General features: G+C 47.9%; 1 protein-coding gene across 1 annotated transcript; it reads left to right on the plus strand.

The window, feature by feature from the left end:
• The first annotated feature begins 8480 nt into the window (after window positions 1-8480).
• Window positions 8481-26296, plus strand: LOC131810438 (cytochrome P450 4B1). The gene is made up of 12 exons (XM_059138403.1): window positions 8481-8662; window positions 17601-17742; window positions 17928-17972; window positions 18520-18647; window positions 19104-19228; window positions 19482-19633; window positions 19786-19892; window positions 20818-21008; window positions 23919-24052; window positions 24846-24910; window positions 25011-25093; window positions 25539-26296. Exons 1-12 carry the CDS (start codon window positions 8483-8485, stop codon window positions 25717-25719), a joined length of 1533 nt encoding a protein of 510 aa, XP_058994386.1. The 5' UTR covers window positions 8481-8482; the 3' UTR covers window positions 25720-26296.
• Window positions 26297-27524: the final 1228 nt, after the last annotated feature.

The raw sequence follows: 27524 nt of genomic DNA on the forward strand, positions 1-27524 counted from the left end.
GCTTTCCCCCATTGAGTCTGATACCAAGCCTCTTACAGATATTTTTCAAGAATTTATTTTAAGTAATCTTTACTCCCAATGTTGGGCTCGAACTCACAACCCTGAGATCAAGAGTCTTATGCTCCACCGCCTGAGCCAGCCAGGCGCCCCAAGCCTCATATATATATATTTTATATATATATATATATATGTATTTCTTTTTAATATTTTATTTATTTATTTGACACAGAGAGAGAGCTCACAAGCAGGCAGAGAGAGAGGGGAGGAAGCAGGCTCCCTGCTGAGCAGAGAGCCCAATGTGGGGCTCCATCACAGGACTCTGGGATCATGACCTGAACCGAAGGCAGAGGCTTAACCAACTGAACCACCCAGATGCCCCGCCTCTTATATTTTTTATGAGCCCCTAAAGTTGGGTCAGCCCTGTCCTGTGGCTTTGGAGAAACCCCAGAAAGGCCCACTAAATTGACTGGAGCACCCTCTTTCTTTGAATGTGCAAATTAAACCTTAGCATCTAATCTGCCCCAACCCCCTCTGTTGGAATGAGTGGTATGTTTTGGGGGAGGAGTAGGAAATACCAAGAGCATTGGTTTTCTGCATTTACGTAACAAGTGTTTGCTTTTACTTAAATTGTATTTCTTTTTTTTTTTTTAAACATTTTATTTATTTATTTGATAGATCACAAATAGGCAGAGAGGCAGGCAGAGAGAGAGAGAGGAGGAAGCAGGCTCCCTGCCAAGCAGAAAGCCCAATGCAGGACTTGATCCCAGGACCCTGAGATCATGACCCAAGCCCAAGGCAGAGGCTTAACCCACTGAGCCACCCAGGTGCCCCTTTATTTGTATTTCTGAAGGGCACCTGGGTTCCTGGAGAGTCAGGGAGTCAAAGTCAGGAAAATGCTCTCAGTATGCATCTGCAGATTTCCCCAGGCTCCCTCTCTGAGCCAGGTGAAGCATTGCCCCTTCCCCTGCCCTCCCTCATGGGTTCTAGCATCTTCTTTCCATTTTATTTTGTGCTTTCCATTTTCTAGTTCTATAAAAGATGGTGTTCCTACCTTTTCTGTATTTGTTTCTCTTGCTTTCTTTTGGACTGATTGAAATTTTCTCTCATTCCACTTTCCACCATGTTTAAACTATATTCTTAAGTGGCGATCTAGAAATTTTAACATATATACTTTACATATCAGTTTAAAATTAAAGTAAAATTAATACTTTATCTCCTCCTGAATAATATAAGGACCTAGAACACTATACTGTTATCTTTCCTTTCTCTATCTATACTATCAATTTATTTGGTAATATCCTTTTATAAATCTTTTTATCTTTTTTTAACATTCTGTGAGTCAATGTTTATTTACATTTTTAAATTTTATTTATTTATTTATTTGAAAGAATTTATTTATTTATTTGACAGAGATCACAAGTAGGCAGAGAGGCAGGCAAAGAGAGAGGAAGGGAAGCAGGCTCCCTGTGATGCAAGGCTGGATGCGGGGCTTGATCCCAGGACCCTGAGATCATGACCTGAGCCGAAGGCAGAGGCTTTAACCCACTGAGCCACCCAGGTACCCCTTTATTTACGTTTTTTTTTTTTAATTTTTTATTTTTTATAAACATATATTTTTATCCCCAGGGGTACAGGTCTGTGAATCACCAGGTTTACACATTTCACAGCACTCACCAAAGCACATACCCTCCCCCATGTCCATAATCCCACCCCCTTCTCCCAAACCCCCTCCCCCCAGCAACCCTCAGTTTGTTTTGTGAGATTAAGAGTCACTTATTTACGTTTTTAAAAAAGATTTTATCTATTCATTTGCTAGAGAGAAAGAGAGAGAGAGTACAAGTAGGGGGAGCAGCAGTCAGAGGAAGAAACAGGCTTGCTGCTGATCAGGGAACCCAACACTAGACTCCATCCCATGACCTTGGAATCATGACCTGAGCTTAACCGACTGAGCCACCCAGGTGTCCCAGTGTTTATTTACATTTGCCATGGGTTTGCCACTTATTCTACTCACTACTGCAACTCAGACTTCCTGTCTGGGATCGACTTTTCTTCGTTTTGAAGTATATTCTCTTTTTTATCTGAAAATGTTATTTCCTCTCCATTCTTGAAAGATAATTTCTCTGGGTATTCAAATCTAGGTTGATGGTTATTTTCTTCTAACACTTCACAGAACAGCAGAGACAGAAGGTGATTACCAATGAAGGAAGGAAATTAGACTAATGACTTTCTTCTCAGCTGCCATAATAAAGCACGAAAGATGAAGGACACTATCTTCAGACTCACTGTAACGTGTTAAGGTGTGGTCTTCTTCATTTGTCCCACTTGGAATTTATTAAAGATCTTGTTCCTGAGGATTGTGTCTCATTAGTTCTGAAAATTCCCACTTATTACTTACTTAATTGGTTTTTCCTCCATGCTCTTTCTTCTAATTCCAGAATTTTCCCAGCTGCCTCCAGATTCACCCATGACTTGGGGACTAGCTCTGTTCTCTTTTTCAGGTGTCAGACTCCTTCAATTATGTCTTAGAGCAAGAAGGGACCTTGTCCAACCCTCCCATTGAACACATAGGAGTGAGTCCATGGCTGCGACAGACCTGGGATTCAGCTTCCCAGCCCAACATGCTGCCCATCCCATTCCAAATCAGTGATTCCAGGGACTTGATCCTATACTCTCAGCCAAAGTCCCTCGGACCACTCCAGAGGCAGAATCCTGGCCTGTCTAACTGGGTAGTGTGAGAATGGAATATGGCCAGCTTCCAGGCCTCCTGATCCTGCCCTGCCCTGCCCACATTCTGTAGCTTGAGCTGTCTCCCTCTGCTCGCACACACCTTGGCCTAAAGACCAGCCAGGGCAGCCGGGATCACTCTGAAGCAAGCCTATCTGAGTGGGAGCAAGCTGTTCTGAAGACAAAGGCTAGAGGTTGTCTTGCCCATTCTCTGTTCATTGATTATACCCATCCAAAAACAACTGGAAGAACATCATTAGGCTTAGATTTACTAAGCACTCAATGTGGGAGCTGGGTGTTTTATACACTTTATCTCATTTAATCCTCAGTCTTATAAGATCATTACTATCTGTAACCTCTGTTGTACAGATTAGCAAACAGAGAGCTAGAGACGCTAAGAAACTTGCCCAGTACTGGATGTGTGCCTCAGCCCACCCAGAAACCCTAGATGATGGAGCTCCTGGCTGTCCCAGGCAGCTTAGGTGTCTAATGAGGAGGTGGAGGGGCCAAGCAAGGCTTAGATGATGAATGGTCTGAATGCCAGGGTAAGGATTTAGCCTTTTCCTGTCTGTCCCAGCCAGGCCCTCAAGGGCAGAAACTAAAGAAAGTTTATATCTGGGAAATATCAAGTGGGGTAGAACTGAACAGGGCACGAGGGGAGGGAAGTAAGAGCCCACATACCAGAGATCACACGCAGGGGGAAACTTGTCCTTCTACCTGGGTTCCTCCAGAGAGGAACAGAAGCCTGGTTTGCCAGAGCTCACACTGCCAACCAGTCTAGCTGTCCCTCAGGGGGAAACAATCAAGGAAAGTGCGGAGTCATCCCTGATGGGAGAGTGTTAAAAAAGGGACAGCAGTCCCCAAATGGAGTCATTCATGCTGAGCCAACATCAACAAACCGAGATTTTAATGCTTAAAATAATTCACTTTCAATTTCTCCCAGGAGTGGAACCTTAGACTAGTCAGTCTGGACTCAACCTGGCCAGCACTAATGAGGTAATCTGCCTGAAAGATCCCTGCTGTCCCCTACGGGAAATAATCCACTCTTTGATCCTAACTTCCTTGTCCTGCCCCCTCCTCCTTATAAAGTCTTCCATATTGTGTAGCTCCTTGGGGCTCCTTGTCATCTTCTAGATGGTTTGCTGCCCCATTCCAGTCAGTTTTTGCTCAAATAAGCTCTTAAAATTTTTCATATGCCTCAGTTTATCTCTTAGCAAAAGGGGAGAGAAAAAGAGAGAAGAAGGGGGAGACACAAGCAAATAGGTCCTTTTACAACATCAGAGTTCCCTCTGATATGCCCAGCACACGCTTTCCCCCTGTGGGTTCTAAAGCCATTGAGAAATACCCATGTCTTTTTCTCTTGGAACCTAGGAAATGGACTATTCCATGGGAGTTCCAGAGCTTCACAATTCCTCAGGACCAGGCTGTGAGAGTTAACCCTAGACTCAGGGTCTACTGTAATAATCAGTGCAATAAAATGGGATTAGCACTTACATGTAGCATTCACACATGAACTGCACCCCTGCCTTCTGACCTCTGTCACTCCAGCACCCTCCATCCACACAGAGTCATATCACCATAAGTCTCATAGTCCTATGTCTCAGCTTGGGTTTCTCCAAAATGCAGAGCTGAGGGAAAGGCTCATTTGTGGGTAGTTGATCCCAGAACATAGGAGGGGCCTACTTGGGATGAGTCAACAGGGAGAAGGCAAAGCTAACCCAAGGTGTGTTATTCAACTGGTTACTCCTGGAGGCAACCAGCTTAGTCCTGCTAGCAGACCCTCCAAGGAACTGTGCAGAATGCACCTCAGAATTGTTTGCCCAGGGCATGGGAGACAAGAATATTTATCTCCTCACTTCTGGTTGTCATTGGTCAAAGCTTGCCTCAAGGGTGTCAACTCTAAGCCGCCCCCCCCCCCCCCCCCCCCCCCGTGGTACCTGTAGCAGCAAGGAAGTCCTGGGGCAAGGACAAGAGACATGAATTGACTCGAAGTGCCAATAGACTACACCTGCATACAGTTGGCTACTGCAGGAATGATAGGAGCAAAAATGATGTAAGATGGGACAAAAATGATGCCAGAGCAGATGGACCATAGTCTGTATGCTGACAGCAGAGAGCTTTGCGATGCTCTCGGGATCCTCACCACAACCCTGTTGATCCCTAGACATCGTCTGAGCCACTGACATAGTTTGGACAAACTGAGGCACTGAGAGCAGCAGGGTTTCATCTGAGGTCACCCAGTGGGCCACAAGACTTGCAACCCAAACCTGAATTTCCTGTCTCCCCCCGCACTGCCTGCCAAATGTCTTAATTTTACTGGGCTTATATAGCAGTAATCTTCTCAGGGAATGGGTCGCATGGCAGGCAGGGGAATGCCTCAGTTCTGGACCCAAGCTCCTGGGAACGCAGGGAGAAATCTGTTTCCAGCAGAACAACATTAGAATGTGAACTCCTTGTCTGTTTTGTTTATCCTCTTTTTTTCAAGCATTCAACATAATATTGGTTTATGGTAGGAACTCAATACACATGTGTTAGTGAATGTATGAGTGAATTTGTTGCCTGATGGGAGAAAGGTGGTGCCACTCCTGGCTCCTCTCTTCTTGGATGCAGATAAAGGCAATCTACCCTTTGAGGTGTATCTTCATGATCACTGACGTGTCTTTGTTTACTTGCTGTAACTCAGGTCTTCTGCAGGAAAGGAAAGGTTTTTAAAGGCAGAGGGAAGGCATAAAATATTGCCAGCTGGGAATGCAATGTTCAGGCAAGGTAGTCCTCCTAAGGGGGAAAGGGTCTCTGAGGGGGTTGCCTCTAGGAAATCCCAGTTCAGCTGATTAAAGGTTACATGTCTAAGGACGTTGGGAACTGCAGTTTGGTTAGGTACTAAATTATAGACTACTGACATGGGGTCCTACCTTAAGTGGCTCCATTATGATCCTGTGGTTTTCTTTTTAACTCAACCAGTGCTCCGTTCAGTACTCAGTCACTGCTGGTTGGGATTGCTTGTGAGCAAACATAGCTTAGGTGGAAGGAACTGGGCAGATCCCAAAGACCAGGAAGTCCCAGATGCCAGGGCAGGGAGCCGTCTTCCTTGCTTTCCTCCACTCACTTTGGGCACTGACTGTCGCAGTGAAAACCATCCTGACCTGTGCACTGAACTTACACTGTGCATAGAGCATTGCCACACTCTCAGGGTCCTCACCCTACCTCTGTGTAGAAGGCCATGTAACCAGCAGAGACAGATGTGGGCAAGCACAGAGGATGGGCATGTATCAAGAACATTGGATTTTTGTAAAGCTCCCAGGTGATTCCTATATGCAGTCAAGACTGAGAATGAGTGGGTCTGGACACAACTCTCTTCTCAAATGTAATCTCATCTCATGTCTCCCCTACTAAGGATTTCATACTTACCACTCCCTCATTCGGCCTGACATCCCTGGGAAATGGAGGTGGGGGGTCAGGTGGAGGACGGTGGTGAGTTTTGGTCTCCCTACCAAATGGCAACTGATGCGGCCCATCTACAAGAGGTGTCAACAGCATCATCCAGAAGGACACCAGTAGGGCATTTCCCATATGTTTTGCATTGGTCAGTCAACCCCTTCCACTTCCTCCCCACATCCTCTGCAATAGTGGTCAACCCCTTCAGCCTCCATTTAACAGACCAGTATTTATTAAGTGCCCCTTTGTGCTGGTGTTGGGCAAGCACAGAGGGCCTGACAAGAGCCTCCCTTGAATGTTTATGGAGTGGGTGGGAACATGGTGGTTCAGTGGGTGCCCATTGCCAACGTTCTCTCAACTTCTGCAAAGCACAACATCTCTAGAACCTTCAGTGATGTGCCCAATCATGTACTCACCGAGGGTTTGTGTCTCGTGTGTCCTCGCTCAGCCAAGCAAAGTGAGGGAAGAGACAAGCTTGGACTTCGGGCTTGTAGCAGAATGGGAAGATTTCAGGAGGAGCCAAGCATTCAGCTGCTATAAGGGAGACAGCAAAGGAATTGGAGAAGAGCTGTAGACTAGGTTGGCAGATTTAGAAGACTGGCTGTAAGTGGTGTTTCTGAGGTGGAGGGAGGGTGTGGATGTTGGCGGGGGTGGGGGGAGTGGTGGGGGAGGGCTATTGGGAAGCATGTGGATATAGGCAGAGTCTCATTTTCTCCATCTCCTTAATATGTGTGCTCCTAGATTGGGGGTTGTCACCAAGTTATTATTTACGCCTAAAAAGTTTTCTGGTGGGCCCTTGAAGGCAGAACTCAGACCAGTGGATGGAAGCAATAGGGAAGCATGGTTTGGCTTCCAAGAATCACACTGCCAAGATACCTGGAGGGGTGGCTGGTAGACTCAGGAGTTGGCTACTGCCCAGTCTCTGATTCTGGCCTCATGGTGACTTGTCTTTGCCTCTAAAAGTGTGCATGGCTGCTAGATTTCAACTAGGGAGTGGAGAACAGGGTATGTGATAAATAGGCCATGAGTGCTGGGCCATGTTTGTGGCAGGACGAAGTATGTAGGATCCGGGAGACCTGAGAAACATCCATCCTGCTGGTCTGCCCTCTGACTTCTTTCTGATCACCAGCCCAGGCTCTGGACCCCTTCTGTCCCAGGGCAGTACACCTACATAGAAGGGGAGATCTTCCAGAGCACAGCTCTGACCATATGTTTTCCTGTTGAAGACTCTTAGTAGCTATCTCCACAGCAGGCTCCAGCAATGTTATATCTTCCCCTTCATTCAGCCTAGGGAAGGGTTCTTTCCAGCCACTGCTGCTTGTCTCTGGCTGCCACTGCATACGTTGTTTGATTCCTTAACTCTGCCTACCCTTCTGCATGCAAATCTCTTCATCTGAAGCATCTGTACTGGGACACTGACTTTTCCAACCCTAGAGTGGTGGGAGAAACAGCAGTCTCTTCCCAGGCAAGTCTGGGGCCCCGGACAAGGTTGTTCTTCAACAGAACCCTAGCTGGGGGAATTGAGAGCTGTCATTGTTTACTGTGAGACCTTGGACAATTTCCTGTCCCTCCTGGTCCCAGTGGCTTGCTCCATAGATCAAGGTGTACTTAGATTTGATGATCTCTTCTCCTTGCCCTGAAAGTAATATTCTATGTTCCTAAGAGTTAAGTTTGTACTAAGAGCTTGGAGGTGGAGTTGACTTTTTTCTGATCTAGGATTTCCCTTCTGGGGCTAGAACTTTGTGCCTGAAGATGTCTCACAAAAAAGACTCAAAGCATTATGATCTGGGCATAAATGCAAATCCTCCCAGAGGTCCATATTGAAGAGGACAGTGGAAGCTTTCTTGTAAGAAAGTAGAGGGAAGCTTAGCCTCAGTTTCATTATCTGGAAAATGGGTATAAAGAGTGAGTAGCTATGACCTCTTTTGTTTAGGTTAAATGAGATAGTGGATAGGAAATTCCTGAGACACATAAGGTGCTTGTGTAAAAAGGTAGGTATTATTATGCTGAGGGTTACCCTTAGAATTGTCTCTTGCTTTCTCCTCCAAAGAACCAAGGAAGCAGACCCATGGCCTGATTTCTTTGATCCCCACCACTTGGTTTCTCTTCAGCCAAGTTTTGGGAGGAGTCAGCCAGGCTGTCTCTCTGTTGCCTGTGACTTTTGCTGCTGCTATCTCTACCCTTTGGAGTTCAGCCCAGCCTGGCCTGTTGCTGGATGCAGGGTGTGGCAGGGGGGTGGGGGCTGGCAGGGTGTCAGGGCTGCCATATAAAGGAACCTGGCGGCAGGAAGCAGTCCAGAGCCTTGGTGGTTGCAACTCCAGCCATGGTTTCTGTCTTGCTCTCCTTGAGTCTCTCCCGTCTGGGCCTGTGGGCTGCTGGATTGATCTTGATCTTAGGCTTCCTCAAGCTCATCCGTCTGCTGCTGAGGAGGCAGATGCTGGCCAGGGCTATGGACAGTTTCCCAGGGCCCCCCACCCACTGGCTCTTCGGGCATGCCCAGGAGGTATGTAGGGAGGAGGGGTTGGAGAAAGAAAACAGCCTCTTTTTCTTGATAGAATCTGGCCTAATCCGCTTGGGGCTATGGAGGGGGTCCCTATGCTTGGACAGGGGGATGATGTTCTGGGAGCCATGGTTTCCATTCTGTTTTCCCACTGGATCTCCCTGTTCACTCCTGCCTTCTGAGCTGACCCTGGGAGCGGGATCACTTATAGCCCACAGACTCCTCATCCTCCTCAGGCTCAATATTCAGACAAAGTTCTGTTAAAGGCCCAGTGATAGCATTGGGAACACCCCCCACCCCATCCCCAACAGTCCAGTAGAACTAGGTTATCTTGTTTAGAGCTTAAGCACCATCTTCTTTGTTCTGTGTGGTATAAAGATGTCCATGCTAAGAAAATAAAAGTAAAAGCAGAAATGAGTGCTGAGAGCCCTCCTTGGAGCATATAAGTGGTTGGTGCTCCCAAAGGTGGAGTTCTTTTTGCCATGTCTCTGGGCTGGCTCAGTGCCATGGCATTGTCCTGAGTTCAGATCCTGGCTCGACCTCCTGTTATTTTGGGGTGCTAGAGACCACCTTAGCATCCATTGTCAGAAATACCTCTAGCTCTCTGCCTTCATGGGATCTAGATAAGAGTTTTCTGAACATAAGACAAGGGCACCTGCACTGGAATCAAATGGGAGAAGCAGATTCCTTGGCCCCAGTCCCAGGAGATTCGAATTAACATATTGGGACTAGTGATCTGAATTTATTTATTTATCTTAATGATACATTTTTTCCCTCCAGGTTTATCCATGTTGTTGCCTACGGCAGAATTTCCTTCATTAAGTGAAAACAAATTTTTTTTAGAGCTAAATGTAGTTATCATCTGTCACCATACAAAGTTATTACAATATTATTGCGTATGTTCTCTATGCTGTAGTTTTCATCCCCATGACTGATTTATTTTATAACTGGAAGTTTGTCCCTCTTAACCCTTCTCACCTATTTTGCCTATTCCTCCACTCCCCTTCCCCTGTAAAAACCACCAGTTTGTTCTCTATGTTTGTGGGTCAGTTTCTCTTTTTGTTGTTGTTTGTTTTGTCTTTTAGATTTCATATGGTTAAGTCATAGTGAAAACATATGATATTTGCTTTTCTCTGTCTGACCCATTTCTTTTAGTGTAATACCCTCTAGGCTCATCCATGCTGTCATGAATGGCAAGATTTCATTCTTTCTTATGGCTCAGTAAGATTCCCCTGTGTATATAGACCATATCTTCTTTATTCATTCATCTATTGATTGACACTTGGGTTGGTTCTATATTTTAGCTATTGTAAATGATGCTGCAATAAACGTTGGGGTCATGTATCTTTTTGAATTAGTGTTTTCATTTTCCTTGGGTGAATATCCAGAAGTGGAATTACTAAATTGCATGGTACAACTTTTTTCGTTTTTTGAGGAGTCTCCATATTGTTTCCTGTAGTGTCCATACGAATATACATTCCCACCAGCTGTGCACGAGGGTTCCCTTTTCTTTTCATCCTCGCCAAGACTTATTATTTCCTTTCTGTTAGTAATAACCATTCTGATAGGTGTGAGATGATTTCTCATTGTGATTTTGACTTGCTTTTCGCTGAGGATGAGTGATGTTGAGCATCTTTTCATGTGCCTGTTGGTTATCTGTATATCTTCTTTGGAAAAATGTCTGTTTAGGTCCTCTGCCCATTTTCAAATTGGGTTTGTTTGGCCTTTGTTTTTGTTGTTGTTGTTGAGTTGTAGGAGTTGTTTATGTATCTAGGATAGGAATCTGAGTTAAAAAACCTCTCCAAGTGTTTTGCTGTGCATCTAGGTTTGGGAACCCAGGTATAAATGCCCGAGACTAAGGCTCCTAGTCCTAAATACCCTTTCCCTTTCACGGTCTTGGGGATTACCTCTCTTCCATGATTGATACTGGGAATGAGCTTGACCTTCAGGAGAGAACTTCCCAGGCTTAGTCTTGCCCCTACAAATAACTACCTTCTCAGGATGACTTAGTAACCTACATGCATCCTGGAGAAATCAAGGAAAGGAAAAGATGGATTTGGGAGTTGAATCAGACCCAGGCCTTGCTCTCAAGGAGCCTACTGTCTAGAGGGGAAAACAGACACCAGGGTCTTACCTGCTCCAGGTTGGATGGGATGCCTAAACAGGATCTTGCATCAGCTCCATGCCCTGTATATCAGTATTTGTACCACTGGGTTGTCATCTTCTGTGTACTTATTCATCCTGCCTACTGACCATGACCTCTGGAGGATGGAGATCTACTCTAAATCATCCCTGTACCCTCAGGGTTCAGCTCGAAGCCTCACACAGAGTGGGGATCACTGAATGAACAAATAGTGAACATTGGGAAGTAGGGAGGGCTCTTGATAGAGGAGGCAGTGAAGGAGAAGACAAGTGGAGAGATCAGGCAGGGTTCAGGAGAGGCTTTGCTAAGTACAGAAGAGGGTCATGGGAAGGTTGAGATTTGACCCTAATGAGAATGTGAGAGGCATTTAGGGAGATCTTCAATCCCTTGCCTCTCACATCCCTCCACTACTACTTGCCTCCACCAAAGCTAGGCTTCTCCTCAGCCCACAGGCTTCTTTAGGACAGGGACCAAAGCTAGGCTTCTCCTCAGCCCACAGGCTTCTCTAGGACAGGGACCTTGCTCCCCTACCCATGTCAGAACTGGCTGCCCTCCTTCCCACAAATGCCCTTCCCCCCTACTTTGAGGTGTATAGAGGGCTTGGAACACAGCTTAACTCTGGCTCCTTGGCTCTAATAAAAGAATCTGGAGAGCCTTGGCACCAAGAAGAGCAAACAAGGGTTGGAGGGGAGGTTGCCCTTGGACATTCAAAGGTTTCCTGGGGAACCACAGTGGGCCTGACACCTCTGCATTCCTCCAGGCTTTGTTACCTCTGCTCTGTCATATCCATACCTGAGCCTGAGAAATGGGGAGTGTAGGGGCAGGGTTTGTTTTTCCAAACAAAGATGAGGTTCAGAAAAGGCAAGGTATCTGCTTATGTCCACATAGTAGCTCAAGAATCGAGTCAAGACGGCACAGGATTCACACCTTTTCATGCAGGGCATGATCTATCTTTACAAAGTGACTGTAAGTTTGATTCCTGGCCTAGTGATGGTGGGAATAGGAAAAGAAGCGTGATGGGGGCAGGTGTGGGAGGGTGGGGCAGAGCTGTCCATCAGGATTAACTTCTCCCTTCTTGTTTCTGGTTGAGGTTTTGGGGCCTTGGAAGCATCGACCTATCACTCTCCTCAATTCTCAGAATGTGTCTCCATGAGATGGGGTAATGTCTTATTCTTCCAGGGTCTCCCTTCTTCTACTTGGGGGCCCAAAGAGGACTTTGCCCATAGTAGGTGCCTACCCATGTTGTTGGCCTGAGGTTGGAAGGGGCCTGAGAATCTGGACTGTCGGGGGAGGAGTGGAGACTGCCAGCTTCAAGCCCAGGAAAGGTGATATCCTGAGACTGCATAGGCCTCTTGCCTAGCCTTGCTTGTCCCTGGGACATTTCCCTTGACCTTGTGCTGTGAAGCTAGGAGCATGGCTTGTGGTCTAGGGGTCTGACTAATTTCTATTCAGTAGACATTGATGGACCCTCACTATGCTTCTGCTCTGTGCTTCCCTTTCCTCCTCAACAATACAGAGATAAGCATTTTTACCTTGTTGGTTTAGAAGAGGATCGAAAAAGGTAGAGTATAGATAGATACTTTGTAAACTGTCAGGCAGATGTCCGGTGTTAAATCCCTGTAGAGGGATTCTTCCTGCAAAACACTGAGGCATTTGCTTCCTTTATCCTTTCTTCCATCAAAATCAACCCAGCCTTTGGGAGACAGATTAAGTTTGTCTTTTCTCAAGCAACTAGCTGATCAACAACCCTGGGTCTGGCTCTCTGCTAATGGCAGAGGATAATGCATAAGACTAGGGCCAGCCCTAGAATGCCCCAGACTGTAAGAGAGGTGGATAGCACAGCACAGGTGTTCCAGACCCGTGGGCTCAGATAAAGGATGCTGAGGTGAGTCCGAAAGATCCAGCTGCAGCAATCCATGGAAGTAAGTAAGGAAGGAAGGGTGGAGGACACTACCTGTGCAGGGGCACAGAGGCCAGGCTGGAAAGAACGTCAAGTGTGTAGGAATTTAATTTGTTCAATAAATATTTCTTTCTCAAGGTCTAGTACGTGCCTGTGTTCATAGCTCTATACTTCTGGAATGGTGAAAGGGAGAACAGAATGGAATGGACAAAACTGGAAGAGTGTGGGGCAGATCACATAAGACCTTGTAGGCCATGTCAAGAGGTTATATTCTGAGTGCAATGGGGAACGTTTGAAGGGATTCAAGCCAGGGAGTGACAAGCTTAGATTTGTGTGGTAGAAATATCACATTGGTTTGGGATGGTGGCTAGGTCGGCAGAAGCCAAATAGGAGGTGGGCAGAGCTGGACAGGGCTGAGGACCCCATCCAAGGAGATGTTAGTGGAGTGAACAGTGAGAAGAAAAGGAGTAAGAAGTCAGGGAGGCTGTCCTGGCACTGTGGGCGTGGGAGAGGCAGGCAGATGTAAGGGTGTCAGTGAAGTCCCCTGCATGCGCTAGGAAAAATGAGGCACAGGAGAGCCCTGGGAACTTTGTTAAACTGTGGTATCAACACAGATGGATCAGAGCAGAATTTGGAAAAATCACCAAAAGAGAGAAAAGGACTCGTTGAGCCACAAGACTGGATGGTAACCAGGAGGAATGAATTTCTATGTCTAAGTATAAAAATGTGAGGCTCTGAGACCCGAGAAGAAAAGACTCGGGCCTGGCAGCACTTGTGTGTTTGGGCACAGGACCCTTGGGTTCTGGGTTTGGAGACTTTCCCAGGAATTGCTACATCTGGCTCTCCTAGTTCTGGTTTGTTGATTCCAGCGTAAAAGTCTCTTGGTGGACCTGCAGGGGAGAGATGCAGTCTCCACAGGATATCCCCTATGGTGCTGCCCTAAATCATGGGAAAACTCCATTCTGTGTTTCTGGCTGGCATCAGGGGGGATGGTGGTTCCATTCCTAGGTATGAGAGGAGGGGCAGATTTGGGGGGAAGACATATTGTGTTCATGTTTGAAAAGGCTGGGTCTGAGGGCCCTGAAGGGTGTCATGCAGAGAGGTCCAGCAGATGGTTGGTCATATTTCCGAAGCTCAGGAGAAAGACAAACTGGAACGTGCTGTCAGTTTTGGAAACAGTCTCAGGTAGATGGCAAAGGAAGCCATGGGAGTTGGTAAGAGCCTCCAGGGAGAAGGTGCAGCATAAGAAGAGGCCTGGGGCTGGGTCTGGGGGACACTCAGTCTTTGATTTACAAATAATAGGTGAGGAAGAGCTGTGTCAAAGAGGTGGGAAGGCACCTAGGACAGGGTTCTAAAAGAGAGGGGATTTGACTATGTCACAGCAGCTAGAAAACCTCTGGGCTCACCCGCCAGGTGGGTGTTGGTCACATTAGCAAGACCAGTGTCGGAGAGGTGGGGGCGAGGAGGAAGTGAAACTGTGAGACAGCTCTTTTGAGAAGTTATGAAAGGAGGAGGAAAATGGGGTGTGAGCTAGAAAGGAGGCAGAACCAAGGGAGGTTGTGTTTCATTTAGTAAGTGAGAGAGACTTGGGAGTCTTTTAAATGCAGATGGGAAGGAGCCAGTAGAGAGGAGGGGGTCTGTGGTATGGGAGAGAGAGGGACTGACTGATGGGTGAGGTGCCTGAGGAGAACGCTGGAATCCAAAGGGACTAACCTTGGACAGGCCCTGGGTACATCCCCTGCTGGTACAGGAGGGAAGGTGGGGAGGCTGGGTGCAAGGCAGGTGGTTCTTCGGGTCTGATTGTTGACTTTTAGGGGCCTCTTAACTGATGGCTTCTGTTTCCTCCGTGAAGTTGAGCAAGGTTAACTTGCTGGGAGCAAAGAGCAGAGGGGTAGAGGAGAGAGTTAAGGAAAGAGCAGCTTTTTAGAAGCAGACAGTGGTCAATACTACAGGGCTTTCTAGAAGGCCTTTCTGCTTATCTCTGCTCAATTGTCCCATAAGAGAGGCTTTCCCTGACCCTCCCTACTCCCTGTCTGCAGTAGCAGCTCTGCCCCTTATCTTGCTTTATTATTTTTTTTTAGAGTTATTGTTACCAGAATTATATTGCTGATGTATTTGATTCCTATTTCGTTTCTCCTACTTGAAATGTGAGCATGGGGAGGGCAGGACTTTGTGTGGTTCACTACGGTTCCCCCAGAAACTAGCATCAGGTCTGGCACTAAGAGTGGGTACTCCGTGCCCATTTACTGAATGCATGAATGAATCTCTGGGAGGTCTGATTCAGGGCAGCAAACCACTCATACTGGGTGAGGACCAATGTCTACATTCCTGTGGACTTGGACACTTCTTGGGTCCATGCCCTCCTGCCATCTTAGGTGTCTATGCTTCCATGTTCTCCCCTCAACATGGTCATTCCTGGGGCTGGAACTCCTCCTGGTGCTGAAGATAGGGAAGTATTGGGGGCATTGCATAGGCTTTGGAACTGAAAGACCTGGACTTGAGGATTGTGTGACTTTGGGCAAGACTCACCATCACTTCTTAGCCAATATGCGGTGGCTAGGAGAGCCATGGAAACCCATGTCATTCTCACCCAAAGTCCCCCTGCTCCTTCTCTTGAGCTAGGGGTCCCTTCTGAGTTGTGTTCACACCTGTTTACATGTACTCACATGTACCTGTGTAGTAGTACAATTATTATCTCTGAAAGGGAGGATGGAGAATGAAATCACCTATTTGTCATTAGGATTGGGAAAATCCCCTATCTACTCCTTGGAGCATTATACTTTAGATCTCCTACCTCCAGTCTCTCAATGGCTCTCTGCTTTACCCCATAGAATTTATGTAAATGAGTCCATTTTTTAAAATTGATTTTTAAAAATTGATTTTTATTTCAGAGATGCTGCATCTCAGTTGTTGTTGGTTCTTCCTGGTAGTTGTTCCTAACCCTTTAGCTTTGAATATACAGCTTTGTGGTCCTTGAATCTGGTGGGGGCCTATGCACACACTGAGTGCTACCCAATCTTGTGGGGGAGGGGCAGTGTTCACAAGGTAGGATGGGGGAGGGCTGAGACCAGAGCATTCACGGGTACCTATGTATGTCCATCCCGGAGTGGGGAGGATCTGGGAAATCCCAGGACTTCCCTGGTTGTTGGGAGCCCAGGTAGCCCCAGAAAGTGGACTGGATACTAACAGAGAAGGCCACCAGAGATGGGGGGTGTAGTGCAAGCTTCCCAGGTGACTTGGGACAAGGTTAGGCTAATCCTTTACTCAGAGGTGGAAGATCTTAGGGCAAGTTCATAGCAAATTCTTTAGTGCAGTTTGGGACATTTGGGAATAGGATATGGCAGGAAATGTAGAGAGAAGGAAGATGTTGGGAAAAGGTAAACTTGAAGGGGAGGGAACTATGAGTCAAAGGCTTACATTGTGCAGGATCCAGTGCCAAGCCTTTCCATACAATATACCAGTGAAGGGCTTTAAATGCTATGTGAACCTCAACTAGTAACACACGCCCTGCTTGATTTAATTAATGTCAACATAATCCTATAATGTAAGTTATCATCTCCATTTTACAGATGGGAAGAGTAAGATTCAGAGAGCCCAAAGATCTTGCCCAAGTTCATGCATCTAAAAAATAGGGGAAACCAATATTCAAATGTAGATCTTCTGAGCTTCAAAGATTGCAGGCTGTGAAGTCAATGCTCCCAGGTTCACATCCCAGCTCTCTGATCAGCCATGACTCTACCTCCTCACAAACTCCAGAGCTCAGACCTTATTCTGAGGCCCATGGGCGGGTAGGCCATGGATGGGTTTTAAGCATATCTCTGAAAGACTCATTTGGAATAGGGGGAAATGGATAAGTAAATAATGGTCATCCCTGCAGTGGAATACTATGCAATTAAAGTAATTAAAAATATGGAAGGGGCAGTTAAAGGCTCTAGTTTGAAAAGAAGGACAAGACACATTAAATTAAAAAAGCGGTTTCAGAAAAGTATTTATTGTGTACTCCATTTACAGAAAACACAGCTAGGGGAGTAGATGTAGCTAGAAACCCCCCAAAGAGCACATACCACCCACTGGATGATCTCCAATCTCATCTCAGGCCATGATCCCACCAGGTGGCAGCTCCTGGAAGACATCACTACTTTTTCCTGCCCCAGAACATTTGTGCTTTCTGTTTGCTCTACCAGGAATGCTGTCTCTTGCTCTTTGCACTGCCAGCCACTTGTCATCCTCCAGGTTTCCCCTGGAGGGAATGTCCTCTCCATCCAGGGGCCATCTCTGATCTCCCTCTCTAAGTAGACACGCCTGGCTAGACTCTCTCAGAGCAGCATATCTGCTTCCTTCTTCACACTTACTGCTGGGTGTATTCACACTCCTTAATTGTTTGGTTGAGTCTAATGGGTCTGCCCATGGAATGAAAGTATAAGACGCAGTCCATCTTATGCCCTGAGACCTTAAGATAGTGCCCTGCACATAGTAGGACCTCAGAAAAGTGTGTCAAATGACATAATAGGGGTAGAATTGAGCAGATTTCTGCATTGCACAACAAGCTGGGGTTATCACTTTCATGAAAACAGCTTTAATGCCAATAGAAATCTCTTTCTTGGAGCAGCATAGATAGAGGGCTGATGATAGGAACCAGATGGAAGCAAGCTGGCCAGCTTGGGGTTGTTGAGCTCACCCATGTACAGCAAGAGGGTGGCTTGGAATTACAGTGTTGTCTCTGGGGCTGGAGAGGGAATTGACCCCAGAGATGTACAGGACTGTGGCTGTCAGGAAGAGGGATACAGGACGAGGGAAGGATGCTCCCAGGGTCTGTCTGGGCAGCCCTCTGCCTTCCTTGCCCAAGGAGGAAGTGACAGTGTGTTCCTGAGTACCCTGGCCTTCTGTCACCATTTCAGATACAGCAGACGGGGAGCCTGGACAAGGTGGTATCCTGGGCCCACCAGTTCCCTTACGCCCACCCACTCTGGCTTGGACAGTTCCTTGGCTTCCTGAACATCTATGAGCCCGACTATGCCAAAGCTGTGTACAGCCGAGGGGGTGAGGACTCCCAGGAGTGGGTGGGGTTTCCTGAGAGCAAAGGGCTCAGGGCTCCAAGTGGGGAGGGTCTTGGGGTCTGCACCTTAAGTTTGGGTAGCTGAGGTCCTATTGATCCTATTGATCAATAACCCTCCTCTCAGCATCTGCTAATTTCTGTATGACCCGATCTTCTCTTTCTCCTGCAGATCCTAAGGCTCCAGATGTGTATGACTTTTTCCTCCAGTGGATTGGTGAGTGGACACCTGCATTCCCCATCCTTGGTGCTGCATTACCAGGATCCTTCCCTGTCCCATTCCTCTCCGCCCAGTGTCCATTCAGTCTGTTATCTCATGTGGACCACCTGGCCCCCAAGTGCCCCTCCTAACCTTAGCTGCCAAGTGGGGGGACAGGAAGAAGCAAGAGAGCTCCCAGTTGGCTGGGGAAGTGGGGCTCAGGTGCCTTCTCCTTCTGGGTATGTGCTTTCCCCTGGAAAGGCAGAGCAAGGGCTCTGGAAAATACGTGAGTATGAGGAAGAGCTTTCTGGAATGAGAAAGAGCTTTCTGAAGTGGGATCCCAGGAGACTGCATTGGTGGTGTGGGCCAGGCAAAAGCCTGAAGAGGGGAGTGGTGGTAGGGCCAAGGCTGGTGTCACCAGAGGCTGCACAACTGGGTGGCTGGAAGGCAGAGCTGGGCTGGGACATGTGACTGGTCAAGAGCACTGGGGTGGAGGCCCCGGGTTGCCAAGGTAGGGCAGGATTGTGTGCACTGACCAGCTTTCCCTCTGCCCTCTTTTCCCCAGGGAAAGGCCTACTGGTGCTCCAGGGGCCCAAGTGGTATCAGCACCGCAAGCTGCTCACACCTGGCTTCCACTATGATGTGCTGAAACCCTATGTGGCTGTGTTTGCCGACTCCACGCACACTATGCTGGTGAGCTCCCAGGGCCAGGTTCCTGGAAGCTGCAGCTGCAGCTTAAATGATGTCATTAGCATCATTTTTGATGGGGATGCCAAAGGTCGTGGGTTAGATTTTGAGTCTCAGGGCTGTATAATCCCCAGAAGTTACCCAGACTAGTTTTCCCCTTGCAGAAAATTTCTTCCCAGCCTCACTACAGGCCTGACCATGCACAGGCTGTGCTGGGGCGATTCTCCACCCCTCAGCCCTCTTCTTCCCTTGGGTAGCCTGCCTGGCTCAGTGTCTGTGTGTGTAGCGTGGATCCACCTTTTGATCCCACCCCAGCCTGAAGCCCTTACCCCCACATTCCAGAGGGATGGAGGCCGGGCCAGGGACTTGGGGCATGGAGGAGAGGCCAGGCTGTGGGTCTTCGAGGGCAGAGCTGAGTGTCCAGCTGACTCCCTGATGTTACCCTCCACCTCTGGGCTCCAGGACAAGTGGGAGGAAAAGGCTCGTGAGGATAAGAGCTTTGACATCTTCTCTGACGTGGGCCACATGGCACTGATCTCACTCATGAAGTGCACTTTTGGCAAAGGAGACAGCGGTCAGGGCCACAGGTCAGAGGGTACTTGGGGCTGACCACCATCTCTACCCAGGCTAGCTCAGAGGAGAGAGTTGGTGGGACTCCAGGGCCCTGGTCTGAGAGGACATGGGGTCCTGCCCTAGGGAGCCCTGGCTTGGGCGGGAGGTAGGGGGAGCTGGGCCTTGCTCATGGTGGGGAGACAGATTCTGCCTTTACTGGGGAGGCTTAATGGCAGCATTGCAGTGGGTCAGGGTCTGAGCCCTCCTCCTTGCTCTACTGCTATGTAGGGACAGTAGCTACTACTCGGCTGTCAGCGACCTCACTCTGCTGATGCAGCAGCGCATTGAGTCCTTCCAGTACCATAACGACTTCATCTACTGGCTCACCCCGCATGGCCGCCGCTTCCTGCGGGCCTGCCAGACGGCCCACGACCACACAGGTGGGCTTTTCCTGCAGGGTCCACACACAGGAAGCCCAGGGTCTAGCCTAGCCCCTTTAGGCCTCTCTTGACCTCTGCCATTGCAGGACCTCCATTTCCCTTTGGGTAGAGGATGGGTCCCCAGGCAATGACACTCTGTGCTCCTGACCCAGACCAGGTCATCAGGGAACGAAAGGCAGCCCTGAAGGATGAGAAGGAGCAGGAGAAAATCCAGAGCCGGAGGCACCTGGACTTCCTGGACATTCTTCTGGGGGCTCGGGTGAGTGAGGACACAGTTGGCAACCCCCAACTAAGAACTCGTCCCAGAGGGGTTTACAGACCATTTTCCTGGGACAGGGCTCACTGGACAGCAGCAGGGTCTGTTAAGCATTTCCCTTCTTTTCCCCCAGCAAGTACGATCTGTTCCTTGTCTTCTGATGTGCATCAACAAAGGCTCAGAGACAGCAAGGTGCCGGTTGTGGCTGGCTGCCTCATTGGGGAGAGATGCAGGGAGGTCAGGTCATGTGCTAGAAGTCCTAAAGACCAATTCTAGACTTTTTTTTTTCCCTTGGAGAGGGTGAGTTGGTGAGGGGTAGAGGCAGAGGGAGAGGGAGAGAAAGAATATCCTAAGCAGACTCCATGCTCAGTGCAGAGCCGGATGCAGGTTCCATCTCACCACCCTGAGATCATGACCAGAGCCAAAATCAAGTTGAGCCACCCATGTGCCCATCAATTCTAGACTTCTAATACTGAAGAACCTTAGAATCTTGGATATCTATTCATTCATTCATTCATTCATCCATTCATTCATTTCTTTATTCATCCACCCTCCAAACTCACTAACCCCTACCCTGGGTTAGTTTCCATGCAGAAGATGAGAAAGACTTGGCCTTGCCCTCCATATATTTATAGTGTAGTGGAGAAGATAGGAAGTGGATGTTGACAAAGACCTCTCCTCTGCCAGGTGACATTCTTAGCAGAATTGACAGTTAGGGCTGGGTAAGGTCACAGGTCTACTTGGACGGAGGGATCAGGGAAGGTTTCCTGGAGTAGGAGGAATCAAGCTGTGCCTGGGAGGACAGGTAGGATTCTGGGGAAGGTCTCAAGCTCCGCTCTGTAATGGACCTTCATTTGACAACTGTTATGAAGTCTTGGTACTTATCTCCAATGCCTTGGGCTGTCCCATCATGCCTTCCCCAACACAGGATGAAAATGGGATCAAGTTGTCAGACGCAGATCTCCGGGCTGAGGTGGACACATTCATGTTTGAAGGCCATGACACCACCACCAGTGGCATCTGCTGGTTTCTCTACTGCATGGCCCTGTACCCCGAGCACCAGCATCGTTGTCGTGAGGAGGTCTGCGAGATCCTTGGGAACCTGGACTCCTTGCAGTGGTGAGCAAGGCTGTGGGTGAGCCCAGTCTGTCCTGCTTCCCTGTCCCAGGGATGCCCTGCATCTATGCTGCCCGGTGTCATCTTTGGGTGACACAGGGCCATCCTGGGAACAAGGTGAGGGTGGTGGCAGTGTCCTGTTTGCTCCAGTGCTGTGATTTTTGAGGGGGAGCTCTGTGGATACAACCCTGAGCCCATTCTCCCACAGTGGAGCCCTTTTTAGGTGTCAGACTCCCATTGACAACTCATAGATAGGAATCCGGGCAACTCTCCCAGATTCCTATCTATACTCCTAGGCACAGCTTGGATGCCTCCTACTCCAGGAAACCTTCCTTGATCCCTTTGCCAGTGACCAGTGAACTTTTTGTGTGCTCACTCCCTCTGCTGGCAGAACCTGACTACCCTTCTGGGTTGCTAGATGGAACAGCAGGCTCTGGGAGAGAGAAAGGAGGGAACTGGGCATGAATACAACTGGGATACCTAGGGACCTGAACCCCGCTCTGGCCCACCTGCCTTTGAATGGCCACCTGCCACCTGTAGACTCATCTGGTGAAGAAGAAAAGGCTGTTTCCCAAACTCCATCACTTAAAACCTTTTATTGTTCTCTGATTCTTGGTTCAAACTTGAACTCATTGACATGACACCAACTGACGCTGACCTCTCTTGGCAGCGTGCGTGGTCTCTGGGGCTCTCCTGCAGGTCCCTCTTTCCCTACCTCCTCCCCTCAGGCCTTGGCCTCCTGTCACACCTCACCTTTCTCTCTGGCTCCTGTGTGACCTCCAGCATCAGGTTAGGTACACATCACAGCACGAGATGTCTGACGCCTCCATTACCCATTTTTATTGGCCTGATATTGGAGACCTCCCAGTGTCCAGCCAAATGCGAGGGCTGGGAGGAGCCAAGGTGCTGCCCTTGGGATGTTTTTAGAAAGACAACTTACATAGGCCAAAATCTAGAGAAAACCTCAGACTGGAGTAAGACTGAGAAGCCCTGTGTGGACAGCAGAGGAATCAGAAGGGGTGGGACTTGAGCTGGCTTTCCAAGGAGGGGTGAAACTCAGATCAGCAAAGGAAAAGAGAAATGGGCCTTCCAGGTTAGGTAACAATAGGAACACGGCCTGGAGGCGGGGAGTTAAAATTTTTATTTATGTTATTTTTATTTCATTTCATCTAGAATTTGAAGCAACTTCAAGGATGCTTATTCAATACTATAGTAAAACGCGAAAAGGAAAGAATGAGCACTGGTATATAATACTTTGTTAATGCTCATTGAAAATCTCTTCTCCCAGTTTGTAACCTCCCATTTCATGTCTCTTAAGGTGTGTGTGTGTGTGTGTGTGTGTGTGTGTGTGTGTGTGTGTTTAAGATTTTATTTATTTATTTTTGAGAGATAGAGAGTGAGTGCACAGGGTGCAGGAGAGGCACAGGGAGAGGGAGAAGCAGGCTCCTCATTGAGCAGGGAGCCCGATGTGAGACTCAATCCCTGGTCCTTAGGTCATGACCTGAGCTAAAGGCAATGTTTAACTGACTGAGCCACCCAGGTGTCTATGGTGTCTAAGGTGTCTTTTGATGAATACAAGTTCCCAGTTTTTTTTTTTTAATTGAAGCAAATTCCCTAAGTTTATTTTTTTGTGAGTTATTATCCAGCTGGGTTTTATTGAAAGCTGGAAACACTGAATAAGGACAGTGACAGCATTATAAGTCAGTGAGCCTTTCTTTTTTTTTTTAATTTTTTATTTTTTATAAACATATATTTTTATCCCCAGGGGTACAGGTCTGTGAATCACCAGGTTTACACACTTCACAGCACTCACCAAAGCACATACCCTCCCCAATGTCCATAATCCTACCCCCTTCTACTAACCCCCCTCCTCCCAGCAACCCTCAGTTTGTTTTGTGAGATTAAGAGTCACTTATGGTTTGTCTCCCTCCCAATTCCATCTTGTTTCATTGATTCTTCTTCTACCCACTTAAGCCCCCATGTTGCATCATCACTTCCTCATATCAGGGAGATCATATGATAGTTGTCTTTCTCTGCTTGACTTATTTCGCTAAGCATGATACGCTCTAGTTCCATCCATGTTGTCGCAAATGGCAAGATTTCATTTCTTTTGATGGCTGCATAATATTCCATTGTGTATATATACCACATCTTCTTGATCCATTCATCTGTTGATGGACATCTAGGTTCTTTCCATAGTTTGGCTATTGTGGACATTGCTGCTATAAACATTCGGGTGCACGTGCCCCTTAGGATCACTACGTTTGTATCTTTAGGGTAAATACCCAGTAGTGCACAAGTTCCCAGTTTTCATACAGTCAAGTATATCTAAAAAAAAAAAAAATTGAAGACTAGGTGGAGAAGCCTTAGGGTTTGGGACTCTGTAACAAAGTGCTGTGCAGTAGTCCTGATTGGGCCACATTTCAGACTGAGCTTCCTGTTGGCAAAGGAGAAAAAAGATACATAATTTTTGATTTTTACCTGAGCTTGTTGCTGTTCATGCACTTACAACTTCATTCAACCAGTGTATATCAGTGTATATTTTTTTCCACCTTAGTTCCACAGGGGAAACTAAGTGGAACCTAAATTGTCCCTCGTGGGGCTTCTATGGGACCTTACGACACAGGAGTGACTTTGTCTTGATGGCTGGGTGCACATACAGCTCTAGGGTCCTGTGGTTCCCTTCCTAGCAGTAGAGATGAGGGAGAGATGGAGAAAAGAGCCAGGAGCCAGAACCCCTGGATCGGAGTGGCTACCCCATGTTTAATCTGGTCTGGGCACTTGAAGCACTTGTGTCCCTCCCATTATTGGATGTGTGATGGCGGTAAGAGGGGAAGGTGGGTCTGGAAACTGCCTTCCCGTGGAAGCCCCTTGCTTCCCATCTCCAGTCAGGTCTGGTTGTATTGCTGGCAGGGATGATCTGGGGAAAATGACCTACTTGACCATGTGCATCAAGGAAAGCTTCCGCCTCTACCCACCCGTGCCCCAGGTGTACCGCCAGCTCAGCAAGCCTGTCAACTTTGTGGATGGCCGCTCCCTACCTGAAGGTGAGTTGGAGTGGACTTGGGGGTGGAACAGGAGTCCTTGTGGATGCTTCTCTGACAGACTCTGTGCCTTTGGTCAAATCTTAGCACAAGTGGGGAAGAACTCAGGCTTTGTGTTTGGTCTGGGTCCCAATCCTGGTTCTACAATGTATGGGTAAATCCCTCTAACTTGAGCTTCTGTTTCCTCTTTTATAAAATGGGGACAAGAAGAGTCTTTGCTTGACAAGGTTGTTTTCCGGATTAAAGAGACAATATTCTTCAGGGCTGTCATGTACCGCCATGTAGGTTGTGACCTGAACAACTCCAGGAGGCACCATTCACATAGACTATGATGACATTCATTGCACAACCTATACAACTGTATGTGGTAGCTTTGTAAGGAGGTTTAACTCTGTATCTGGCATACAACGTGCACCCAATGAATGGTGGATGTTACTATTAATAGCATAATGTCAGGAATAGTAACTTTCTTTCAGTTATTTGAAAGCACAAGTGTTGTAATAGACCTTGCCTGTCCTACCTCACAACAAGGTAGCTTCAGTTCTTTTTTCTCTCCCCATTCCACAAATGTCTATGTTAGTTGCTGTGTCCAATGCTGGGGCCAGAGGAAGTAGATATGATGATGGTCAAAAGCACTTTGATGTCTTGAGGGTGGTCATGAACCCTCCCTCAAAGGCAGTGCTCAGGCAGGGGCTGGTGTCCAGTTAGAAGGATACCAGGGAAGTCTGGCCCTGTGAGGAGGTAGCTGAAGCTCTCTCAGGACCACCCAGCTACCAGGCCTTTGTTCTGCCCACAGGCAGCCTGATCTCTTTGCACATCTATGCCCTCCATAGGAACAGCGCTGTGTGGCCTGACCCTGAGGTACTACATCCCTGGGTCTGGAGGTCAGGTGGGGTGGGAGGCTATGGAGGTCACTCTCCCCAGGACCTGGCATGTATTTAAGCAAGGCTTGTCCTCTCAGGTCTTTGACCCGCTGCGCTTTTCCCCTGAGAATGTGGCCACACGCCACCCCTTCGCCTTCATGCCCTTCTCTGCTGGGCCCAGGTAAGGAGTGGACCAAAATCCCCAGGGCCCCAGGAATGGGAGGGGAGAATGGAGGATTTTGTGGGGAAAGCATCATTTTGGGAACTCCGTGACAAAGGGGCCGCCGTTGGGTTTTTGATGATCTTGAAGTAGGGTAAGTTCCAGGGACCTTCTTCTTGCTGTTAGCATAATCATGTCCCTGGCAAGTGGTGGGCTGGCCGAGTCATTCCAAGAGGAGGCCCCCAAACCAGAATTCCCAATGTGAATCTACTCAGTCTGGGGCCCTCACTGTGTTCCCAAGATCTGTTTCTGAAGCCCCAAGTCAATCAACCAATCAGCCAATTATTTATCCACAAATAGTTATTGGTTTTTCTAAGCCACTGGTTTTTCTTGGCCACTAAGAACACTGGATTTTCTCACTCTGGACACACCACAGTCTGATGCCACCTTGTGCTACTCACTGTAGGAACTGCATTGGGCAGCAGTTTGCCATGAATGAGATGAAGGTGGTCACGGCCCTCTGCTTGCTCCGCTTTGAGTTCTCCCTGGACCCCTTGCGGCCCCCCATCAAGATGCCCCAGCTGATCCTGCGCTCCAAGAATGGCATCCACCTCCGACTGAAGTCGCTGCGTCCAGGCTCTGGGTAGTAGCTTTGCTGAGAAGAGGGTCCCAGACAGCCCAGACACTGCCCTCTCCAGGCTGGATTGTAGAGTAGTTGTGGCTCCCTATCTTTGAGAGGCTTGTAATTTACATGGGGAGAAGGCACCCACATAAACAATCACCTGGAGGGCAGTGCCATGCAAACATGTGTGTCTGGACATGCTTAGTATGCATGTACTCTAGAGCTCAACCATTCATTCAACAAACATATGGTGAACACCTCTTTGCTGCTAGAATCTTCCTTTATCTCCCATAATTGGCAGTCTTTCTAGAATGTAGCAGAAACTTACAGGCCAGCCGTGTGACACAATGAACACAATGGAAGCTGGGTCTCTTTGGCTTTATGATTATGATCAGGCCCTCATTCACTCCACATGAAAGAAGGATGGCTTTGGGGGCTTGGCCCTTCATTGAGATGTATTGCTCTTCTTAACTGTCTGTGCATGTGTGTAATATAACAGACATGTGGTAAAATTGCATAAACAAAAAATGTATAGGACTGTCAATTCCTAAAACAAATTCCCAGATAACCACCACTGAAATCAAGGAATATGGAATATGGAATATGGTTTCTCAGGTTTATCTTCTGCCCCTCTTGAGACAGGTCTCTCTTGCATTCCTGCCATTGGCAGCATCTATGCCATTGTCACCTGGTGCTCTGGGTGTTCAGGCTTTTGCTGAAGAAGGTGGCAGAGTGGCATTTAAGGGGGATTTCCTGGAAGACACAGTGCTTGAATTAAGCCTTGAGGCAGGTGAGGTACAAAGGTGCAAAGAGTGACTTTGAGGAAGGGCCTCAGGCTGGGGCCATGTGATGAATTAGAGAGTCTTCTTCAGTACTCCCTGCAGCAGCTGCCTGATGCCTGGGGTCCCATGTATCTCTATGGTCCTAGGTATAAGGCCATTAGCAGGTTCTAATCCAGGAATTAGACAACAGTGAAGGGGAGGACACTGGAGAATAAGGGGCCTGATAAGTGAGGGGAATTCTAGCCCTGGGACTTGGGGATGTCTATATGTTGCCCTGGGGATGTACCATCTGGAGACACATCCTTCCTGCTATTGATGCTTCCCCTCTTAGAAAAAGACCACAGCCTGGGAAGGTTGGCTATGGGCCACCTGCTCACTCCTGAAAAGCCCTGTCAAGACCCAGACCTCCTTGCCCACCTGAGGCTGGGATGCAGAGGTCTCAGCCAGGGTGTCATCCATGCCACCAACTTCCTTCTCTGTCCTGGCCCTGGATAGACCTTTCTCCATAGAAGCAGAGGAATATATCAATAGTCATCATCTGAGGGCAGAACCAGAGGTCATAACCACTTGTAGCCCATGGGTGGCACCCAAGTCTAAGACTTGTTACTTCCCTCATCTCTGGATTGTCAAGAGACCTATGAGGCAGGACTTACCGTATTTCAGTGTCAGAAGAAGGAAACTGCCAAGATGCTCATCAGAAAATAGCTTGCACTGAGCCCTTCTGACTTTGACCTCTTTTGACCAAGACTCCATAGGTGTATTGACTATCTCTTTGAGAGTTTATGTTGATGGGAAATGGAGCTGAGAACTCCAGAGCTTGACAGAAGGGGGAGGCTCCACACGGGAGGGGAGGACCAAGGCAGCTGACTAATGGGCACCAAAATGAACTCCACTTAATCCTTCCAGCCCTCCAAACATACCCTGTTGTTGGCGCTTGAGTACCTCAGTTGGTTAAACATACCCTGTTGCCTCCTACAACCCCAGGCCTTTGTTGTGCACATGCGTGGTAGAGTGTAGAGTGTGTGAGTGTTACACACACGTGTAGTTG

Source organism: Mustela lutreola, chromosome 10 (assembly GCF_030435805.1).
Source record: "Mustela lutreola isolate mMusLut2 chromosome 10, mMusLut2.pri, whole genome shotgun sequence".
Classification (NCBI taxonomy): Eukaryota; Metazoa; Chordata; class Mammalia; order Carnivora; family Mustelidae; genus Mustela; species Mustela lutreola.

Excerpts from the sequence above, each read along its gene's own strand:
- LOC131810438 (XM_059138403.1), top strand. The coding sequence starts at position 8,483 with ATGGTTTCTGTCTTGCTCTCCTTGAGTCTCTCCCGTCTGGGCCTGTGG. Across the intron at positions 19,634-19,785 it reads GACGGCCCACGACCACACAG|ACCAGGTCATCAGGGAACGA; the intron begins GTGGGCTTTTCC and ends CTCCTGACCCAG. Across the intron at positions 19,893-20,817 it reads ACATTCTTCTGGGGGCTCGG|GATGAAAATGGGATCAAGTT; the intron begins GTGAGTGAGGAC and ends TCCCCAACACAG.